The following is a 23,250-nucleotide window of genomic DNA, read 5'->3' as shown; positions in this document are numbered from 1 at the left end:
TAGCATAATTTCAATTTGAATGTTTTTGTGGACTTGGGTTTGGTTGCTTTGGAATTAAATTTCCTTGTTGAATGACTTATTAAGCTCTACATCTGTACCTTCATTTATTCACTTTTATTTCGGACTCGTCTAACTATGACACACGTATAGTGACCATGTTCATTGAATAACAACATCGGTTTTATTCATGATTCATGATAACACAGAATATGCTGCTGGATTTGTATTTTAATTAGGTGTACCTGCTATAAATGACGGATTTGATTAAGTTTTTAATCGGATTCTTATGGTTAAACAATTGCGTTAACATAGTAAATTACTATCGCGTCGCAAAATCTTTGATAAAATATTATATAGATAACTTATTAATCTATTATTGCGTAGAAGTTACATTACTGGAAGGATGGCGTTTTGATATCTGAGTCTTTGCTGAAAATATGTACATCATCTGTGGCCTAAAATCCAAGTTCTGTTTTGAGTTAAATATGAAAATGTTACTGGCAGAGGTGATGTCATATAAAGAGAGGTAATTCATGTCCGGTTTTCGTATTTCATTTCAAGTGTGGAAATGAGTTTCGCCGTTTGAAGGTCTCCCTGTTGGACGGCTTCAAGCTGTACCAATGACAAATTGTCAGTTCAGTGAAGACGATGGCTACTGAGAATTAATTCGTAGAAGTTGTCGAGGAAAGCGCCAACTCTTCTCCATCCTACTGTGAATGAGCCCAATATTTAGCTGTCTTTTTCTCAGCTTGGGGTTTACTTCTATTTCTTTAATTATTCTTTGTCCCTGCTGGGGGAAACGGTAAGTTGAGTATCGTGGAGTCAGACATAACAAAGAACATCTGGACTAAATGGTCAGCGCTAGGTTACGTTGCATGATTTATTTTATTCTTTTTCTTCCTTTCACCGAAATATTTCGAAGGGGACAAACCAAGTATTAAATATTTACCTCTTATCATTGACTATTTTCACGTAATAACAAGTCCAACCAAGGAACTTGGTGATAAATATAACCCAAGTTATCCGTTCTAGAAAACCACATGGGTGGTAGATTCAACTTTTGGCTTGAAATAGCTGTTGTTTACTATTGTGGTGGTGCATAAAACCCCTTCAACTCTTTCCCTTTCGGGCAGTAATTGTCATTACGGCATTTTGTAATTTACCAAAGAAAAATTACTCTATCGCACTAATTTTTTCTATAAAGTCTATCTTGTAGACTTAGCTAGGCTTTCACAACTGTCACATTCGCATATTGTATCATACATGTTATTCTGTTCCTAATAAGGCTAAGTCTTGAGTGACTCTTTGACTACACTCAGCAATGAATTTCTTATTCACCCCATCTCTCAAACCTATTTCTCTTCTCGTACACAATTTGTTGGTGGCTCAACTCTTATTCATTTTATCAATAGCACCAAACTGGGGTAATATACTTCTTTTATGCTAGTCTACTACTGGAGCGTCCATTTCACGTTTTTTTATGACCCGGTCATCCATAGCTAATAGTTCCTGTTTTTACCACAAACATTCCTCAAGTATCCCGCGCCCACCGTGTTTTATTGAAATTCATGCTTCGTGTTTTATTGAAATTCATGCTTACGTGCTTTGTACTCTTTTTAGTTTTCCAGTCACTTTTTTCTTCGCACATTCCCAACAAGTTTCCTCTAATATTTCTCTTAAGACTTAGGATATGGCCTTGTATATATTTCAGAAGGATTCCTTCTTACATTCTTTCGGGCATTTAACTCTCTTAATATGACAATTATTTTCTCCGAGACCGCTCTCATTCAAACGTTTTCTTAACATGCCCCAGAACTCATCCATCACGCTTATATTTTTACCTCCCACTGGTGCATAACAAGCTGCCATAACAACTTATCGAATGCCAACTTTTATACAAACCCAGGAAAACCCTTGTGACAGTTATTTGCACTTCCTTGCATACATTCTTCCCAGCCATCTCATATCATCATTTATCAAGTCAATACCCTTCCTATCTCGAATACCACCATTGACTTCTGATCATGATGCCATTAATAACATAGCCGTTAATTTCAACACTATCTCGACGTTTGTGCTTCATTTCAACATTAGTACAACGTATAAACTCTTCTCTCATTCATCTCACTCACCTGATCTTGTTCCTTTTTATGCACATCATTTACATACCAGGCACCAATATTTCATGGCCATATCCGTTTTCTTGACCGGCTAACGTACAATCCATGACGCACATAATGGCTCCCGTCGTCCGAGATACCCTCAATTGTTACGATTAAGGTTGGATAGAGTGCACAAAGGTACTAGCCTATAGAGTACCCATAACTGGCACCGGGCACCCTGCTGGCAGTTACGGAACTCTTCTGGTCAGTTTTTACGCATTTCCGTCAGTTGTCTGAGGCAAAATGGAAGCCTAATAATACTTCAGATCCGCTTTTCCTATTCTAAATAATGTAGTATCATTTCTGTGGAAACTGCCACGGTAGACTGCTTACCATTTTCTTCGATCCACCAATAGTAGATATATGCGGCGCACATCTCACCAGGACGCCTTGTTGTGGTTCTTGGGAAAAAGGTTATGTTCGGTGTAAATGGTCTACGAAATACTCGCCAGAATATTTAGAACACGCTTGCTGCTGATCATACGCAAAGCTATGAGTAGTTCAGAAGTTTCAAATTGTGAGGAGAGAGTCACATATTTCACAGTATGCCTATTTGTTTCGGTGCTCTTAGGTAGAAATGTGCTTAAGAAAAAAGTTATTGAGGGAAGAAAAGTAAAAAGCGAAATTTAAAGATTCATTGAATGAGCTGTTATACTGAAAGTTATTGCGCCTTTCCATATCTTCCTCATAATCCATATATCCCCTAGAATCAATCATCGCGTTAAAATTAAATGTGATTTTGATAAAACTTAAATTAACTTCTGGTTTCCATTTAATTTATGTAAACATAAACAATTCATTTTGAATAATGTAATTTATGAGTACAATTCGTACTTTAAATTTTTAACCGGAAAAAATGAATGTGAGAAGCTTTCATTAGTGCCTTTGGAAGATATGTTTGGTGTTTTGTTTATATAAACTTAACAGGTGCTGACCTTTTCCAGTGTAGGAAATTCTTAATCATATTCGTCACTCATATACCTAGATGTGATTCAAATAAAACCTTGCTCTTAGTAAATAATTTTGTAAAGGGAACAAAATCCTGGCTTCTTGTAGGTTATTAACTAGTTGGTCGAATGCAGTCGGTCCAAAGATGAGGAAGGTGATTACTCCGCAAGTTACACAGGCCGTGTATAAACTCAGCATTGAAGTTACTTAAGAAGAGAAATGTGATTCGTTTGGCTAGGGAGTGTGGGTGCGAAAAGTCGAGGGTTGGAAGACGGACGTGGGATGGATGAGGGAGTGGGGCGAAAGAGTGGTGTTGGCCAATCGCGAGTGAAACAAAAGACGATGCACGCCGAGGGGACTGGTGTAGGATGGCCTGGACCATGAAAAGAAAATAAGTTGAGAAGAGGGTGGACGATCGTGTGTGTAATACTATAGCTTCCTCGTACTTCAACGATAGCGATTGACCACTAGGATGGACAGTTTCCTGTCAACGCGGAAGACAGCTCAAAAGGAGCAGGATGTGGACACACACTTATGATTCCTACTTCACCAAATGTTTTCTGAACGTAAATATTCGCTTTCGTTTCCTTTGACGGATATCGGTGAAATTTGACGACGGATATTTTAACTCCCCTTTCACCCAAGGTTCGCTCTCTCACTCGATGTTTAACAAGCGTTGTAACCTCTCTAGGCAGGGTTTGGTTCATGCTAACTGGCGAAATACTTTCGGAATTCACAATTGTTTGTGCAAAACTAAGAGTTCATATCCTCTCCACCAGTCAGTCGGTTGATTGCGGTTTTCGGCCTCAGATGAAACGGTTGCTACAATTAGTTTGCCGTTTTTATCGAAAAAATCGGAAATTGAAAGTGATATAGCGTCAAAATATTCTTCTGATTGGGCTTAAAATTAATGGACCCAAATACGTAATTTTCTTGGCTAAAATTCAGTCGAGAATTAAAACTTGATTTATCCTCATTGACGTCTTACATATGTTCACATTTCTCATCAACTAAGTGGAATCCCTAACAATATAAAATCAGAGACTGTCATAATAATTAGAAAGCCCTAATTTATTAATAAAAAATTGTTTATCTGTGGTTTAAGGAACAACACAAAACGTTTTATCCATTTCAAACTCTCAACGCAGATTAACTTAGTTTGTTTCGAACCTTGGCAGCCTTTTGTGAATAATCAGAATCTATCATAGAGAGAATTATATCAATTAATTAAATGAAATAAGGATGGCTTTCCTTTCTACTTCGTTCCCAGTTTTATTAGGTGATGTCAACGGGAAATAAAGAAGGACATTTTTTATATGCAATAAATTTCTCTCATTTTCGGTACCTGAATTAACAAATACGTAAAGCTGCAGGCCGTAGTTTTACCTGATTGCTTCTATTTTTGGAAAATAAAATAAATGAGCCTTTTCACTGCTTTTAAAGTTTCCGTAACGGATGCGTGGATGGATAGAAAAAATGTTGTTAATGTCATTACAAGGGTGCGGCTAAAATATTTCACATCAGAGAATATAATATGGTTTGCCATGTTGAAGGTGGAGTATCCTGCATTACAGACTTTTCTGCTTGGCGTTTTCGTATATTTTTGGTCTGGCATAAAGGGGACGTCTTCATTTTCCTTCACGTGCTCGCAACGTGTTTTGCTGTTGATGTCGGATTTATTTCCCATCGAGGATACGTAAAATACTTAAACCATCTCTCGGAGACCAGTGCTTTCAACATGACATATATGCCTGTAAGTGAGAGAGATGCAAATAGCAAAGAAGCGCATCGCCTGTTTAAAGAGGTAATGCTCGTTGAATTCAAGAGTGTTTTAATCAACTCTCGTCTGAGGATTTTATTTACTCCATTTGACTCATTTTTTCTTTAATTATATTTAAAGATGAAACCACGATCAAGCTTTATCTTCAATATGGCGGCTGGGGAAAAAATTTCAGCTGACAAAAAATGGCCCAAATAGAATTCAGTCGCCAAGACATAATTTCAAACGGTTCAAAGTATAAATAAATTCAAAACATGTGAACGACGCGTCGTATTTTACAAAATGTCGCATTTTACCATATTTCCCAGAGAGCCGGATAGTAGATGATTTTCGGCTAGTTTAAAAATATGCATCCTGAGGAGATGCACATTTATAGGCAACGCAGTCTTTCGAAAATTCACTTATTACACGGCTCACATTAAAACATCATATGAATTCAATTAAAAATAATCCTCTATTAATAATTAATTAACTAAATGGAGACATGATCATGCTAAAGGATTCTCATGTTAAGGAATATCTTGATAATTCATTTCCACCTGCGTTCCATCTAGCCCATTAATACGTACTTCGATTGGGTTCAGGGTTAAGCATTAATCCGTTGTGACAAGGGTGGTAGGGTGTGAAGACATGACGTCCTTTTTTTCTTCGTCGGGTAACAACATTGGCGTTGGATCGATTCTCAAGATGACGGCACTTCCGAAGGACAATGAACTCCTGTCAGAAAATGGTGTTCTATATTAGTTAAATATTGCCCTTGGTCAAATAAAGTTGTTAAAATTGGTATATATAATATGTAATCTTATATTATAAAACTTGAATAACGTTTCCGAAAGGGAAAAATACCTCCTATATAACGTAAAAGAATATTTTCTCCACCTTGAGGATATGGTATGGATTATTCTTCATATTTGGGCAGTAGCCAAACTGATTCTAACTTTGGGCCATTTAAGGGCTCCTGCGACCTTCTCCAAAAATATTATGAAACCCTCGGGAAACTTTGCATCGATCCTTTATAGTCTGAATTTAATTTTCTTACTTTACCCATTTAAATGATCTTTATGAAACATTCAATACATTAATAGAACCAAAACATCACCATAGATAAATCAAACTGCAAAGTTACCCAATAACTTTCTTAATTAGTTGCTTAAATATCCATCGTAAACTTTTATAACGGGTCATATGCATTAAGTTGTTTTATGTCACTACAGTTTTACAGACTGAAGAACTCATGAAACCTGTAATTCTGTTTGAAGGTCTTTGCATGTAAATGCTTTTAGTTAATAATCTATTGCAGGCTGTGAACCCTGGTACTCAGATAACCACACGACGTTGTTTAGTTGACACTATTCAAACAATATGCCATAATTCCCGGACCCCAGGATTTGAATTATTTTAATGTCATTGTTTCAGGAAATAATATACCTTAATTTTTTTGCTGTTGAACTATTCTAACTCCGTTTAGGTTTCTGTTTTGTTCATACAGTTGAATGCATTGAAAGAACGCTTATTACTGTTAACTTCCTGAATTATATTTTGACGTTTTGTACTTCTAGGTGTGTTTTTGAGAATATAAAATTGTAATGAGGTAGCTAATTATTAAATATGCGTTTCTGTTTATATGAATATACAATTATTCTGAATCATATTTCAATACGAGTTAGTCTCAAACGTCTGGACGTGATACACTTTTGGTGGGGATACTTAAATATTGCACGGTCTTTAAGTATTTGTGTTCAATTAAGCATATTTTACCTCATTAACATAGCCTGTAAGAGTACTTATTTTCGTTTTCGAAGACTTTTTTCCTCAATTACCGGTTTTTGTCGGAGTAAACAATAAATTTTGAAAATATAAACTTTGAATAAATCATTTTTTAGGGTTTACTAACTTAGGATAAAACAGTACGTTCAAGACGTAATAAGATTGTTTGGATTATTTTTGTCATTTTCAGGGAGCATAAACAAAACTATATTGGCTAAATATATCATTAGACACAAGCACACAGTATACTGGAAGCTATTATTTTAGGTTCGTGTTTGCCCTTCGTTTGTATAAAACTTATGAGTTATCGTTCTTCATTAGAAACACCTTTATCTTCGAATGATTAGATTAATTTCGACCCGCTCGTCGTGAAAAACATTGGCTTTCTACCATTAATTTGTCACCATATCGTTTAAAGCAATGTCTATTACAATTACACATTTCCTACTAACCAAATCATCTAGATTTGAAATTTTTAAATTTCCTTGCCATTTATCTGGAGCTGAACTAATTTAAGAATAAGTCGTCTGATGATTTCCGTATATGGTTTATTTCAGGCGGCGATTCATTCAACGCTCAACCCGGCGGTTGCCGATTTTATCGCGAAGAAATTTCTTATTTAGTCCCGTCGATAACTCGCCACGCGTCCAAGTCAGAGGCAAAAGGCAGCTCAGTTGGGCGGCAGAGGTTCGGTCGGCAGGATGGGTGTGGGAGGCACGGAATGATGGAGGTAAGGGCCGCCGCCAGGGTAAAAGCGATAGCGTTCGCCACACTGACTCCCTGAGTGTGGTAGCATCTTCTTCCTCCGGACCGCGTGTCCCTTTCACATCAACAGCTCAACTTTACTGACGCCGCTTTCCCACCATCCCTTAAGTCTCACCACCCCTTCCTCCTCTCCACCTCTCTCACACCCCACTCCCATGCTCTCCTCTTTCCTCTGGCTCTCCCTCTACTCTCGGCGCGATCCTCAGCACCCTTTTCCGCAGAGCAAACCTCTCCTGACCCCCTTCTCTCGACCACTTCTTGTCTGCCTGCTCCACCTTCCCTTCTTCCTTCGCCCCCCCAGTCATTTTTCCACAGCCACCTCCCTTTTCCCTCTTCCCAGCCCGCTCTTCGAAGCGTTTTTTTTTCAGCCTCCCCTCTCGGCACCCTTTACGATGGCGGGGTCCGACCAACCCCACACTCCTTCCCCAATTTCCCACACTCCTTCATTACCAGTTCCCTTGCCTCCCTTCCCTCCAGTCCCCCATTCCCTGCCTTGCCTGGCTCCCTCACGTTCGTCGATTCCGATCTCTTGTACGTACCCTTGTCTTCTAGAGGGTAGCGTTTGTGTGCGTATATGTTTGCAGCGTGTGGGTGTCCAGAGTCCTCAATTTCACCCCGGCCGAACTTCCTACCATCCTCCCTCCCTCTCTCTCTCTCCTCCTTTTCCTTCTCCTTAGCTCGTGAACAGTGTTGGTATCCCATTTAGTAGCCGTAAGTTCGCTTTGCATTAATTTTCATCCAAGGCGTCTACATCCGCTGTCAAAGCAAAGAAAATCAAGAGCCCTCGTTCGTAATACACAAATAAATAACATTGTTATGTCGAATTAATGAATAATTCAGCAGGTCTGTCGAATTAAAACAACTCTCTTGGATTGGAGGAGATTCTGGCCGGCCTCCTCAAAGAACCCGTCCCCTTTGTTGCACCGTTTCTTGAGGGCATGTTTTTCAAGTCAATGTCATTAGCTATACTTCCTCAAAATTTGGAAGTTATAAAACGTTAAGCTAATATTATCGCCGTTTATAAGGATTGAAAAATACGGTCAGAGTAATCATTGCCATCTACCTCTTGAAGAAAACTAGCACGGATTTAGGAAATCATTGTTTGGTCCCTTTATACGGTCTCTCGTATTTATTTCTTTCAAGGTATACTACTAATTTAAAGATAGAGTTTCGACGATCTATGAAGTTTATTCACTTCTACGTATCACCAAAACTTTCTCTTTCTTTGGCCTAAATTATTTCTTTCTTCTTTCCTTTATAACTTCTGTCTGCCGTCATGCTGTCTAGAAAGTCTCCCTTCCGTGATCTCGCTTACCCCACGTTCTTTTTCCTATCACAACCTTCATAATCTCGCTACCTTTCAATATTTCCTCGGCCTTTTTCGGATTTCCCTGAACAACTTCCTCTCTACCCACCCATCCCTTACACACCCTGGCTAAAACTTCAGTTTTTTCTTCCCATATTCTCAACATATTTTATTTCCATTCACCGCCACACCCATATTTAAAGAACCTCCAAAACCATCGTTTTATAAATTATATCATAAATAAGTAGCATAAGTATCGTAATCATCAGCGGAATAAGAGTTCAGTAGATATCATTAAGGGTATTGAAAAAGCATTTGATGATACAAGTATAGATGCAAGTACAAAATAGTTGTATGCCGTATAAGAAAGTTATATATAAACAACTCTTTCGGAATATAAGAAACAAATATTAACTGCTGCATTCACGACTTCCTTTGAGCCACGAAAATGAATTTCAATGTAGAATTCAGGTTTAAATCAGGCAAAAACTATGTATGTCGCCCTCGGGGACGTGTGAAGTTGTTACTCATGATTAAAAATTATATCAATGTAAAAACCAAAAGCACCATAACTCTCTTCTCCTGCTATGAAATTTAACTTATGGAGAAATATGGTGTCATATGAGTCGTGGAATGCTTTCTTGTAATTTATTAATTCTAGGAGAAGTACTTAATTTGGGTCACTACCAATAATCCTAAAAGTGTAAAGTAATATAACTCAATAGGAAACCCATTTGAACAGATTAACTACTAGTGTGTGAGTAATCGCTGCTGCCCATGTAAATACTAGGTTTTTACCATAGGACTTGAAGGATCAAAATATTTTCCTTAAATTTTCATTGCTCCCTACAAAAGATATGGGTTGGATTTATTCCCTCGGTCATTTATTGGTAGTCTCTCCATTAGAAGATTGGTCTGCTACAGCCATCAACATTCTCTATCCAATGTTAATGCTCTCATGCCCTGGTAGCCCTGGTAATTTATTAACCCTGTTTACCTCTTTATTTGGTCTCCATCTTCGTCGCATGGATCTTCTTTTGCTATCTACTCTTCTTTATATTATTATAAAATCCATTGTCTGAGCGGGGCCAATGTATTTAAATCTTTTTTGGAGAGTTATCCGTGTGGCTTTCTCCATTTCTGCACTCCCTCTCATTTAATAGGTTATTTGGCTGTTTTATCTTTACAATCTGTCCCAATATCCCCCAGGTTTTGGGGAGCAATACATATTTGCCCTTGGTCTGTTAATTCGCTGATCCTTATCTTTCACTAGCTTCTTTATCTGTCGCGATTTGCATTATTCCAATCATTAAAATTCTTCACGTAATCTTCGTGTCTTGAGTGGTTTACATCCTCGATTTTACAGTCTTTGCGTGACATTTTCAACTTGTTCATAGCAAGTTACCATATACTGGGAGGATTCTCCTCTATTTTATCTGCTCTAGAAATGTAATCTTTCTGCGCTAGTTCACCAATGATCGTACTTACTGAAGTGGAGGTCTGACTGGTTGAAACTCTATGCGTCACCTTAACATTTTCTTTTGAGTCAAAAATTGTGTCTCTTGAGTGTAATGAGTTCATCCGTTATTTCTCTTTCCCAATATTTCTTTCTTACTTCGTCTCATATCATGTTTCCGCCTCATCTTCGAGATCTTCCGCCTCCTCCCTTCCTCAGTTCTCCCTCCCCTTCAGCTTCCCCCGCCGTTCTGCGCTACCCTGCTTATCTTATTCTCCCTTACCGTATGCCCACAGCCTGCATCCATTTTTATTTTCTTCTCCAACCCCGTATTCCTATCGCCCATTTCCTCCCGCCTCAACTACCCCTCTTTCGTCTCCTCATATTTTCTGTTTCTCTCATTTTTTCCGCATATTCCCTCTTCCTTTCTATCCCTTCCCTTCCTTCCTCGCCCCCCCTCTCCCTCCATCCTTCCCTCTGTCCTCCCCCTTCCTCCCCTCTCCACGCATCATTCCCCTCACACACAACCCTCTGGCAAGCGGCGACCTCTCCTCTCCGCTCCTTCCCCTCTTAAGCGGGCTCGCTCGCGCAGGATCTGGCTGGAATCCTTGCCGCCGTCCCGGGAGTTGGCGCTCTTGGAAATCATGGGCCTTTTGCTGTGATAAGCGCCGGGCACAAAAACCTTTAAGGATGCCCTTTAAAGCTGTATTCCTTAGAAATTTAATATTTTTCGCACACTCGCGCGCACACACACGCGCTCGGTCATAAGGCTGGAGCCCAGGATCCTCTTCTTCTCCAAGGCCGTCCTTCATCATTGTCTCTCTCTCTCTCTCCTTCTCTCACTTCCTCTCTCCGTTATGCTATCGTATCCCCGCTGTCGAGTCCTTTAAGAAAATCCCTCCTGAATACTTCGTACGTTACTGAATCATCATCGCATTTTTTGTATGGTTCTTTCACTCCACCCTCCCAAACCCTCTCCCGAAAGAAATTGCTCGTCTTCGGGGACCTTACGGATGCGGAAACGTATGCCAGCTCTTCTTTATGTCTGTAATGAAGAATTTGTCAGGATGGGAAACTTTCCATTAATTTTTTAGCCATTCGGCCTTATCGACGCGGGACTTGAACCCACAGTTTGGGCTTCTCCCAAGGTCGTCCGCTCGGGAACACCATTCCATGGGATGTAGGGAGATGTAATAAACTTAAGGGAAGATAGATGAGGGAGACCCCCGAACTGCGAGATATTGCTTAGAAAAAAAAGAGCCCCCAGCTGGGGAAACTTTTTTTTCATGCGAAGGATTCGTCAGCCCCTCGGTCTATCTTGATTACGTGATTTTTTTCCACTCACCGAGGTGAAGGAAAGCTTCCCATTACTCCCACGCGTAAATGGTGGTGTTCATCGCGAAGCTAGAAATGTTAGAAAGGATCCACATAGGAATGATCCATAGATATATATGATTCGATGCTCTGTTGAACATAGAGAATCAATTATTCATGTTTTCTTTCTTCTTCGCGCTAAGGCGCCACAGGGAAGTGAAATCTGACGCCAGTTTGGCGATCAGATCTCATCTTACTGAGTTGTTCAGCTTCTCACTACCACCACTCAGGAGTCGTTAACGTGTTTCATTTCTTCTTCCTCTGTGTGTGTGTGTGTTTATGTATATGTTTATATATATATATATATATATATATATATATATATATATATATATATATATATGCACACGCTTATATCGTTCATGGGCCCAAGGCTTTTCATCCAGGGGGGAGATGGGATTATATGGCCGAATGGCACCCCATTCAATTAGGAAATTCCTTTCATTTCCTAGGGCCATATTCAGGTTTTACAAGTATTATGGATGTAGCCATAAAGTTAAAAATCTCCTACTCAGTTGAAAGCCAGAAATACGGCTAAATGTCATTTTGAGATTGGACCATAGTAACCACTCAAATGGAAATGTATATGATTGGTATAAATTAAATGGTTTAGGTATTTATGTGAATTTATTTAGGAGAATGTGGGAAGGCATTTATGAATGCTAACCTCTTAAGATGTAGCCACAACAAGATAATTTTGCGATCATTACATGATCAATGTTTGAGATAAATATGGAGAAGCAAGCCCAAAGAAAATTATGTAGTGAGATAATTAAGGCATATGAAGGCAAGGTTAAAGAAAAAATTAGTTAAGTATAAATTTTAGTAGGTGGAATATCGTTGGTTTTTCGGTAGTAATTTTAAGAGAAATTATCACATAGTCGAGATTCATAGATTCATAGAAACCTACCACCTTCATTTTAGCCGACTCATCACTTCGGTTTTAACTGAATGGTGAACATCGAACCAGAATAGTAATTTAGGAAAGTAAACAACTTCATACGTAACGTTGGCAATATCGGGGCTGAATATAGATTGTACAATTTTTAATTGGGACTTTACCATTATGTACAGGAACCTATTATTAATTTTGTATCATTGTGCACGTGACTGACCGTGTTGTTAATAGGTGGACTCGCTTGCTAACCTTCTAAAAGTAAATTAAAAATTGTCATGGGTTCGATATCCGCCTTGTGCATGGGCGTCGTGTCTACTCTGGTGTTTCAGCCCCTGGGAAACCTAATGGAAATCGTAAGGCTATCCGGATCTCAAGGGGCGCAGGGACCATCAGAGGCGTCCCGAGCAAAAAATATGTTATCAGATTTGCCAGTCATTTGCTGATCCGACCAGAACTCCGGTCCTGGTGGCCGGAAAAAAGTCTAATGTTGCAGTAAGAGCATTAGGAGGAGGGTTGAGTTTTTAAAATAAGAATTTTACTAAGAAAAGGGAATTGATGAATTGGAAACTAATTAAAGGAATAAATGAAATGTTGATTAAAACTTTGATACGGGGCCTTTTATGACTCGGAAACCTGATCATTGAGGAAAAGCGATGGGTGTGAATTGTAGGAAAGATGTAACGAAATGTGTCGAAAAAAGTTTGACTTATAGTAAGACAAACAGTGTGTCTTAGGGTGTAGAAAGAGAAGAATTTTCCTGGGGGAATCAGAAGACGCGAGAAAAAGAGATTATGATGCATAGGAATGCTGAATGTTGCGATTGAGCGTGTAGCAAGCGGAAAGATGAGGCTAGGTAAAGGGGATTAATTATTTCTAATTAAATAATGCCGAATTTATGGGAAAGTACATAAATGCAGCATTTTTGTTCTCGAATGTTCAATTACTGTTGACTTATTTCACTTATTCTTAGCCATTTTTCACGGTTTTCTTACCGAAAAATACACGCGAAGAAAACTGATGAGCTATTGATTAAGTATTGATAGAATTGAGCTCTTACGGCTAGTAGTATTCAATAAATGAAAAACTCCAATAGCCGTGAACAGTTAACCTTTCTAAACAAAGTACAAATGGGATTAGTTGGCTAACGCCACAAGTCAGGAAGGGAGGTAAAAAGAAATGGCGTTAGCCAACTTGTGCTGTTAGCCAACTAATCTCATTTGTACTTTGTTTAGAAAGGTAAACTGTTTACGGCTATTGGAGTTTTTCATTTATTTAATATTGATTAAGTCATCAATTTTACGATTTACGACCTACTTCCTGTTCCAATGATTATGCCTTTCTTAAGTATCATTTTCTGTATGTACACAAAGATAAACCCTAGATATTAAAACGCATAATTCATTCAATCAAAAATTGGACCATAAAATCAATACTTAACGTAAATTAATTTGCTTCTAAGCAATCTTGTCCGACTCTTTTTTGATAATAGGACACCACAATAACACCATTTTCCTTATTTATTGTGTAATTTTTTTTCCTTGATGAGCAAATAATTATTTATTGGTTATTACTAACTCTGCTTTCTATGGGAAAACTTGATTTGCACTACTTTCTCAGTTCATTTTGTAATCCATTCATTTATTTGGCAAACATTTCAATGTCGATTAATCGGGGTATGCGTAACATACCTATGGGTCAACACAATTTTACGTGAGGCCATTAAAGGCATGCGGTTTCACTAACGTTCGCCAAGTGTTCCAGCCTGAACATTGGTAGCGTAAGTAATGACGTGATGAATACATATGCAGGAGAATTTCACGATCGATTAAGCAAGCACACGTTCTCTTGAATTGGGTCGAGGAGCTTAACAGATTTATTGCCAATTTTCTTGTTGTAATTAACGCGCAAAAATACGTAGGCAGTGACCAATCTATGAATTTGTAAAGTCACAGGATTTTGGAATTAATTCATCTCAGCCAGCAACAGCTACAATTCGGCTGGGCTAGGTTTTTTTCCACTCAGAGACTTGAAAGCTGTTATTTTGATCGTAGGGTTCAAAATGTTGAACTCACCACTTGTAAAAATATGCTATAATGACAAACAAGCTTCATTGATTCTACTTATTTTACTCTTGTTATGGACTACTAATTAAAAGGGAAGATACCGTCTCATTAGCAATATGTCTCATTGAGGCATAGCTGTATCATGGTAGCCATTTGTCTTACACGTACAAGACGCACGCACTTGTGTGTAGATGATTGCTTCACCACATTTTTACTATAAAAATCTTATCCTGGAAGAAAATTTGCAAAGTTTATTCTCTCAATAATCTTATTTTTGCCAAAAATCTCCTCATATCGTGCATGCCCAATGCGTTTGCTGCTACGTATTTAAGTTCTGCTCGCAATTACCGATAATAGCCACCAAATTTCTTATTCAATTTCAAACGAAGTCATTTAAGTATGCTCATCGGAGCACTGAGCATGGCGAGTGTACTTCTTAAAATTATTATCATTAATAGCTAGTTGTAATTAGATGAACTGATAATTTGTAACTGTAATCAATTTTTGGATAGAGAATTTTAACGATAAGGCATTAAAATTTATTGTGATTTAGCGAAAGTTCAACCACCCAGACGCCATAAGTTCCGCTTTAAACAACAACTTTTAGTTGAATTAGAATGCACACATATTATAAATGGAACCTTAAAAGGGAAGTCGGTAGTCAAGAGGGAAGGACATGAGCATCCTTACTATAAAGGAATTAAACCAAGTTTTGATCGACGATGGGCACAGTATTGGCTGTGCACATCGCTGTGTCAAGTCAGTATAGGCACGACTTTGAACTACGAGTGGCGAAATGGGTTTACTTTTCGCAAATCCTGGGCAAAAGAGATCCACATTTCAAATAATGTGGTTAATTTCAATAAATTCTGAGTCAATTGCTGCTCTGAAGTATTGACATACTAACAAGGTTTTTAAGTTTGTTATGTAAGTTTAAATGTCATGTAAATAGTGTATTTTACACTGGTCGAGAGTATTTTTAGATATGGTATAACCGTCTGGAGATCCACTAGTCCCACACAAATTAATATACTAAAAAATAAAGAGCAAGAAATCCTTGAGAACATGTTCGAGGCTATATAAAAAATACAAATATTCTAGATGGAAGAAATATCTTTTAAAAATTATTAATTCTGCCTGTAGACAAGTTGTATAGATATGCCATCATAATAGGAAACTATTTTATGACAAATATAAAATACCTCATTTAAGTAAAAAGGAATTAACAATAAGGAACAATATTAAGTATATAACAAAAATAATTCATACAAATCAAGATAGAAGAAAATTGGAGGTTACTGTACTTCTAATTTTTAATGAAATACCTAAAAATTTAAGTATATTACTGTCAGTAAACTCTGTGAAAGGGAGAATTAAAGACTGGCTATTATCTAGAGTGGATAAGGGCTTGGAACAAAATGTGACACAATATATGTAGCTTTATAATTGCATGCACTTTAAGCTCTCATTTTTGTTTACGTGGCACCTGCTTTCAAGCCAGAACTGACTGTCTTAGCAGGACCAGAATGAGTAGCCCATTTATAAATTTTTAATGTTTACTACTATTGTATATTATGAAGATGAAAAAAAGATAAACTTCCGAGGATTGAGTCACGTTTCCAATTACTTCACGGCTAAAGGACTTGAATAAGATTTTTTCTGCTGCATTCATTGGCTTATTCTGTTGCCTACAAATAATACTTGAGTATCTCTTCGAAAAGGTTTGCTGAAAGTAATCCCTCCCAAATGCCTGTTTGGGGACCCTTCCCCTATAAATACTACTTAGCCTTATTTGATAAACCTTCATTCCTTAAGAGACTAACCTGTTTTGGGCATTTTTTGAGATATCAAGAAAAATGTGTGATGTGCCAAATGTTACCTCATTAAATACAATTTTTTTGACAAATGAAAAAATTAACTTAAGTGTAATGTAAAAATAACCCTCAGTCTCAGACTAGGAATTAAATTATTTTCATTTGGAGTTCTTCAACAGTCCAATTCTAATTGATAGGAAGCGTTTCCGATGAAAATCTATGTTCCCCTTCTGCCTGCTAATGTTTCTATGGCTACTTAAATTTACGTGGGTAATTCAATGCTTAAAATTATTTTACCAATTTTCTTGAGAGTTCGAAAGGAGTTTTTTTTCTCTGTGTGTGCGCTGGCTTTCATTGTACCGATTCCCTAAGTGGTTTGTTGTTAGTCTCTCTTCACTTCTGTTTTGTTTTGATCCTCATTTATTTCTTCCATTCGTTAAGTCCATTTTGCTCATCCACCGCTTACGGTGCACTACTTCCACATCCGTTATCACTTTCACTGACTTCTACTTAAGGCTGAATTTCCTCTCCGACCATTTTTATAGCTTGGTAAATTGGGTCTTCTTTCTCTTAGAATTAAAATTAACTGTTTTCCTTAAACAAAAAGAAACCTTGGAATTAGTTAGGTCTTCTCTGAAGAGTGGCGTATATCGTTGGGATAAGTAACATCCGGCCCAAATAACGGCATATTAAGATGTGGGTCGACTGCACACTTTGTCAAATGGTGACCTACTTATGCTAGTAAACATGTGTAAGGTTAAATGAATGATGAGGCTAAGGGAGGTATGAGAAAAGGGTGAAAGGAATGGAGACACAGGGAGGCATCGCCGGTTCAATCTAAATGAAAAGTGCCAACTGAGTCCCATTTATCAAAGCCCCGAGTAAATTTACAGACCGTCTAAATACAGGCGTAAATGGAGCATAAAGAATTCTTGAATTTCATCATGTGAACCTGAGACTTGATAAATACTGGGATAGATTTATGGTAATTAAAGGCATGAGAAAATAACCAAGACTTGTAAAATTAAATTTCAGCTTCATGACCCTGATCATATTGCATTGGGACTCTCTCAGGGCACGCCTTATCAGGCTTGTTTAGCTTGTGATATTCACATGAAACGGATAGTGAGTTAAATATAATTATGTAATCTACTATAGGATGCAAACGCGGTTATCGCATGTGTGAAATCACTTAAAACTCTACGATTTCTTTGCGTTATTCGCTAAAATAATGTCCAATATTAATTTTTTAAATTAAAAAAATGTATAAATAATTTACTCATTGCTCAAACCTCAATTCACTATATCATGATGGGTTGATAAATATTAGTTTTGCTCAAAATGTTGACTGCGTTTTGTGCATAGGTTAAATTGAAGAGTTCTTGATAAGTTCTGGATGTTATCCGTCCATCTTGTCCCTAAAAACACTTCTGAAAACCCATAGGTAGTAGTCATGTGTCAATCTCCACACCCACAAGAGTTCCTTTAAGGATCTGAGTTTGAAAGATGTCCGTAATAAGATGTAGAATGTAAGTTTTGAAGAATCCTCAGATGAGATGAAATTAATTTTTTTTCGAGGATTCTTAAACGAGGTCAACCAAACTTTAAGAACGTATCACTTGGGCATAACATTCTCTATGGCTATAATAACATCGTAGGAGTCGAGACGCAACCGACGAAAGCATTTCCAAGCGGTCGTGCATCATGGATCAAAGGGGAAACCTCTGGTGCAAGCCACTGTTTCAGTTAGTATCCACTTAGATAGAGGCGAAGAGAACTCTTTTTTTCCCCTCGCGGTATGGCAGATTTCTATGAAGTGAAAAGGAGCTTTCGAAAGGTTTCGGGTCCCGCATTTAAAAATATTGGGAGCAAAAGAACGAATGCAATTGTTTTATTCGCGGCTTGCCGCATTTCGTTTTAAATTTGCTGATTTTTCTTTATCTTTGTGAGTATAACACCGGGGCTTGGTCGGTAATGAATCTTTTTAATGAGCTTCTCAACATGAGGCCAATTGCATCGTAAATTTATAACGTCCTCATTTTGCCGAAAACATTCTTAATTTAAAAAATGTACTGCTTCATTTTTCGGTCTTATTAGGTACAGTTGCGTTACTGTTTGCCTCACTTCTTGTGTGTTGGTTTTTTCATAAAAATTCGCTTGTTAAAGTAAATCTTAGTATTAAAAAATGTCATACCTACTGGTAACAACTACGTATTATTCTTAGCGAGTTTGTATACGTAATAATGAAATGGAAAGAATTTGAATGATTTTATGAATGTATCGTTGAATATCTATTTCAAAAAGACTTCATTGATGCATTTATTCCATTTAGTCATGGTTGTTATTTCACTATTTTTACTATTGAATATAATGTAATTGCTCCTCACTTACGAGCATGCTCCGGGTTTTTAATTATCTTGCTAAGGAAAAGGGAGGGAGTGCAAATTTAAATTTTTAAATTTATTTGCAATTTGTAGGCTTATTATCAAGCTTATCTTCATCAATTAACATCTATTGATTATGTATGTTCTGAAATATGGTATTCTATATACCCTGGAAGTGACAGTTGTGATGGACATAAAGCCTGGAAATTTATTACCAATGGATTAATGGAAGTGAAAGCTTAGCGCCCGACTAAGCAGAAGCAATTTCGACCCACATGAAATTAAATGAAACAGATTCAGCTTCAGATGAGTAGTGATTATCAATTTTAGGCATACAAGAGTAAATTTGAAGAGAAATAATCCCTTAATATTGAGAAGAGTACAAATTTGTGTTGAAAAAACTTTGCTTTAGAGATAAACCAAGCAACAGCTAAGTGTGACAATTTCATATTGTAGTTTCAAAATAAATAAAAACGCAGTTTCTTGGACTTTAAACAACAACTCTTTCAGATTGCGTGAAAATGTCCCATATTTGCGTCATTAACTTATCTCGTCGTAGCATACCGTGGGTAGGTATGCATTAAACAAATAAGTCAATGCTGGAACTGTATAAGATCAATGAAAATATTTTTAGAGGATATTTTTTATTTCAAGACGATTTCACTCATTTTTAAATGGTTTTTAAATGCCCTAATGTAAATTGGAAGTTAAACGAACTTATTTTCCGCATATTTACTGCCATTATCATTACCACTTAACAATTAGGGCTTTGGTTTGCTGTAGCTCTCCAGTCGACTTTTCTTCGTTATATCTTTTATTTCTTCTCTGATGATGAACTTCATTTCTCATCAACTACATCATGCAATCTCTTGCAAGTCTTCGTATCAACTTTTCTTGTAATGTTCTCCTTATGAGGTTTTCGTTTTCTTCATAATTCTTTCTTTACCAAATCTTTATATAAAGTCTTTATTAACTGAACCGCTGAATCTAATTAATCTTCATACTTTTTCATAGCTCCGAATTTCCGAATTTCCCTGCCCCTTTCAGTCACTTTTGCTTTCCATGCCTTCTTTCCTTGAAAAAATGTATTTTTTGTGCAGGATTATCTGTTATCCGTTACCCCTTAATTGTTATTTTTGAGTTCATATCTTGAATGAGAGTCGTGTTAGACTATTTAAAATTGCAAATTTCTCGATAGTGACTTTACATGTATTAGTATTGTTTGGTGGTCATATAAAACTGCTTAGAAATTAAACATGCGTGAATACCCAGGATTTCAGAAGATGCTTCATGATATTCGCGATAAGTTGATACTTTAAACTGACTATTTTTTCCGTTTAAGGCCCTTCGACGATTGGCGTGACTGAAAAAAATCAATTGCGCACCTGAAGATCAGTTGCGAAACCAAATTCCTATATAATAAACTCTAGTCCGTTTTTTGACGCGGTTGAAATCAAGAACCAACAGACTGGTTGTGCTCAGATCAGCAGACGCGTTTCACCGGGAACAAGTCAGTGTCAGGTGATCATCATCATTAATCATTAGCATTAGTAGTCTTTTAAGCTCTCATCCTTTGTTAATACGGTACATTCATGTGAACTTAAGTGGGACTTTTAATTCACCCGTAATATTATTTTCCAAACGTAATGTCAGATTTTTCGCAATATCTAAGCGTACCCAATATGTATGCGTACAGAGGAGGCATCCGCAACTAATTCGCAATAGCCACATCCAGTGGGTGGAAAAATATAAAAAGCAGCTAGTTTATTGCGAGTAGTTTTTTGGTTTCAGTCACGCACGTGCACGAAAATATGGACGGTTTCCTACCAATTCACAGCTGCCGAGGTTCGAAATGGTGCTCGAGGTTGACTATTTGTGTCGCGATTTTTAGCGCAGTAATTCCCAGGGGTTTTGGCAATCATCTTAAGGTTAAGAGTGATTTTTACCTCCCATTCCACTATATTACCCGCTATCTTTATACATTTTAAAGTTATTGCTTTCTCAAAGTGACCTTGGCTTCCCTATGCTTTTACATTCTCTGCTATCCTAAAGACACTTGTGGCTACGCGAGAGAAACGCCGGCCCAACATTCTTCCAAGCTAAGCAATCTCGAATGCTGCGCCAAGCGTATGGTTTTGAGCTTTTCCTCTCTATTGAGTTCGAATGCGAATTATTATTTTTTTAAACATTATTTCCCCTCTTAGGGATTTAATATTGTACCGAAGTGCACTATCAGTGCTTTTTAAGTTCGGTGGTATTTTTTTTAAGTTCTTTATATTTTAAAGCGCAGGACAAAAAGTGCTAGTGTCATTAGTTTCGATTCATATCACGAAGTATTGAAAATTTGTCATTTGTATTTTACGACCATTTGTAAGTACTAGGGAGTCTTGGTGTCTCTAGTACAAGTTGTACTGTTAATGTATCAGAGCAGAGTACATGAATGTATGTGACATTATAGAAAAAAGTTAACCTAAATTAGATCAATGAGTCTTACTAAATGACATGCACTACCGTATCCTTTACTAATATCTATTTATACAGGAAGTCAAGCGATTACGATATATTTGCTCTGAAAACGTGCCTTTCCTTGGTAGTAGTAGTTATTGGGTTTTAAGGGTACATCGACGGCAGATATCCTTTAGCGCTACTTGCAACCTAACTAGCTGTATACAAAATTTAGTGTTTTAAAACAATGCTAACGTTCTTGTCAAAAAAATATTACACAAACATATAAAAGTTGAAACTTAATAACATTGGGGCGTGGTAGTGTAGTGGGGAGAGCATTGGACCAAAGATCGCGGGTTTGAATCTCGGGACGCCATTGGAAACTCAGCTTCACTCAAGTTGTGTAATTTGTTCGGGTACCGGATCTTCCTAGGAATCTGTAGGCGGCTCAGGAAAAGGAACTGTCCTCCCTACCCTGAAGTGTAAATTTTACACGCCGTTGAGTCAAGTAGTCGTACTAGGCGAAACCATTACCTCATCTATCAAACCACCGTCGGGTTGATAACAATGTTTATAGAGCACTATACAGACCAGTGTTTTTTAATAACGATATTATTCTGCATAGACACGGGTCGTCTCATAGAATATATTCTAGGTCTCCCCTGATGTCTGGCCACCGGCGTATACATGTATATCATACACGTAGAGATCTTTATCACGATTTATCAGAAAGCATTGTAAGTAAATGAACTTAGCGCTGCTGTCTTATTAAAAAATAGAAACACCAATAATCTGTAAATAAGATAGGTAAAATAGTAATCACTTTAAATTTTGCATAATGCTTGCATCAGCGTGGCAGCGCGGTAACTCAGCATAGAGCTCTAGAATAAAGTGGTATGAAATCGAATGCGACCCCAGCTTAACCGAAAGGGTGTAATTTTCTGGTTACCAGATCTACCTGGGTAACGACAGGATGTAACCAGTAAGACACTGTCCCCCTTGTAATTTCACACGCTAGTAGATCTTAGGAGCTCTAAAAACCAACCTTCACGACGATTTCTTGATTATTAGTAAATTTTAAGGTGATAAAATTTTTATTCCGTACTTATTACATAAGGTTGGCTACAAGTCCCTAGACCATCAGTAATAGTGAAGTAGAAAAGAGATTAATTCTCAGTGGAGTTAAATTTTCTTTTAATTTTATATTGAAATTCAAATGAATTTTTTTACAGCAGTTACATTTCCTTTCGCAGAAACCGGAATTATATCTTATGAAAATTCCTTGAAATTATATTTTTCTAACTCTTCCTCCCCTCTAAATAATGCCCATGGGAAAATCTCATAATGAAGACTTAGCTGTATTTTTTTTTCCTTGAATTATTCTTTTTTTTGGTTGATTAAAATATATAACGACAGTATTTAATTGCTCGATGGGTATTTAAAGCGGTGATTCTTTCCTTTGCCACTTCTCCCTCCCTTTTCACTCAACCCTAATCTTGTCCCTTCTCTTTCTATCCCTCAATCTCACGGCGTTTTGAATTCTCGAATCGGCTTGAAAGCTCAATCCTCTCCGAACAAACGGTCCCGCCGTTCCTATCTTCACTCACTTCATTAACGTAATTTGTTCGAAAGTAATTTCGTGGAGGAAGCTTAACTTTTTTTTCCCTTTACTTCCACCGTTAGCGGTTGGCTGAGCAGACATGAAAGACTCGTCCGTCCACTTTTGTTTGCTCGAATTATTATGTTCCGAACCCGTAATGGGCATTTGAGAGGGTGGATGTACATTTCGGTCACGCAACCGGTGGAACATTAGATCCAAAATGCGGGTCCCGACGGGATTCTGGCTCGAGTGGGAGGGAAAAGAGACTTTAATGAAAGTATCTTAAAGGTAATAGGCGTGCCAAATAAATAGGCTTGTAATATTCCTTCTGGATCCTGAACGTGGTCTGCGCATAAAATGACGAAATTGTGTTTTTAATATCCCGCTGAATATTTTCTCGTTTGAAAGGAAATATGACTACTACTTTTTATTTTCATTATCACTGCCTATAATTATTGCAAAACTCGAAAATTAAAAAAAATCTTGCA

At 37.5% G+C, this 23,250-nt stretch overlaps 1 protein-coding gene across 1 annotated transcript in view; it reads left to right on the top strand.

The window, feature by feature from the left end:
• The first annotated feature begins 7,341 nt into the window (after nt 1-7,341).
• Nucleotides 7,342-23,250, top strand: part of LOC139692206 (chitin deacetylase 7-like) — a 153,042-nt gene continuing 137,133 nt past the window's right edge. Inside the window, exon 1 of the mRNA XM_071590269.1 lies at nt 7,342-7,387. Within this exon, the coding sequence (XP_071446370.1) occupies nt 7,379-7,387 (9 nt within the window). The 5' untranslated portion in view covers nt 7,342-7,378. The remainder of the gene's footprint in view (nt 7,388-23,250) is intronic.

This window comes from Hetaerina americana, unplaced genomic scaffold (genome assembly GCF_022747635.1).
Source record: "Hetaerina americana unplaced genomic scaffold, ioHetAmer1.1.p SCAF_4, whole genome shotgun sequence".
Taxonomy (NCBI): Eukaryota; Metazoa; Arthropoda; class Insecta; order Odonata; family Calopterygidae; genus Hetaerina; species Hetaerina americana.
This window is presented reverse-complemented; position numbering and strand designations above follow the sequence as displayed.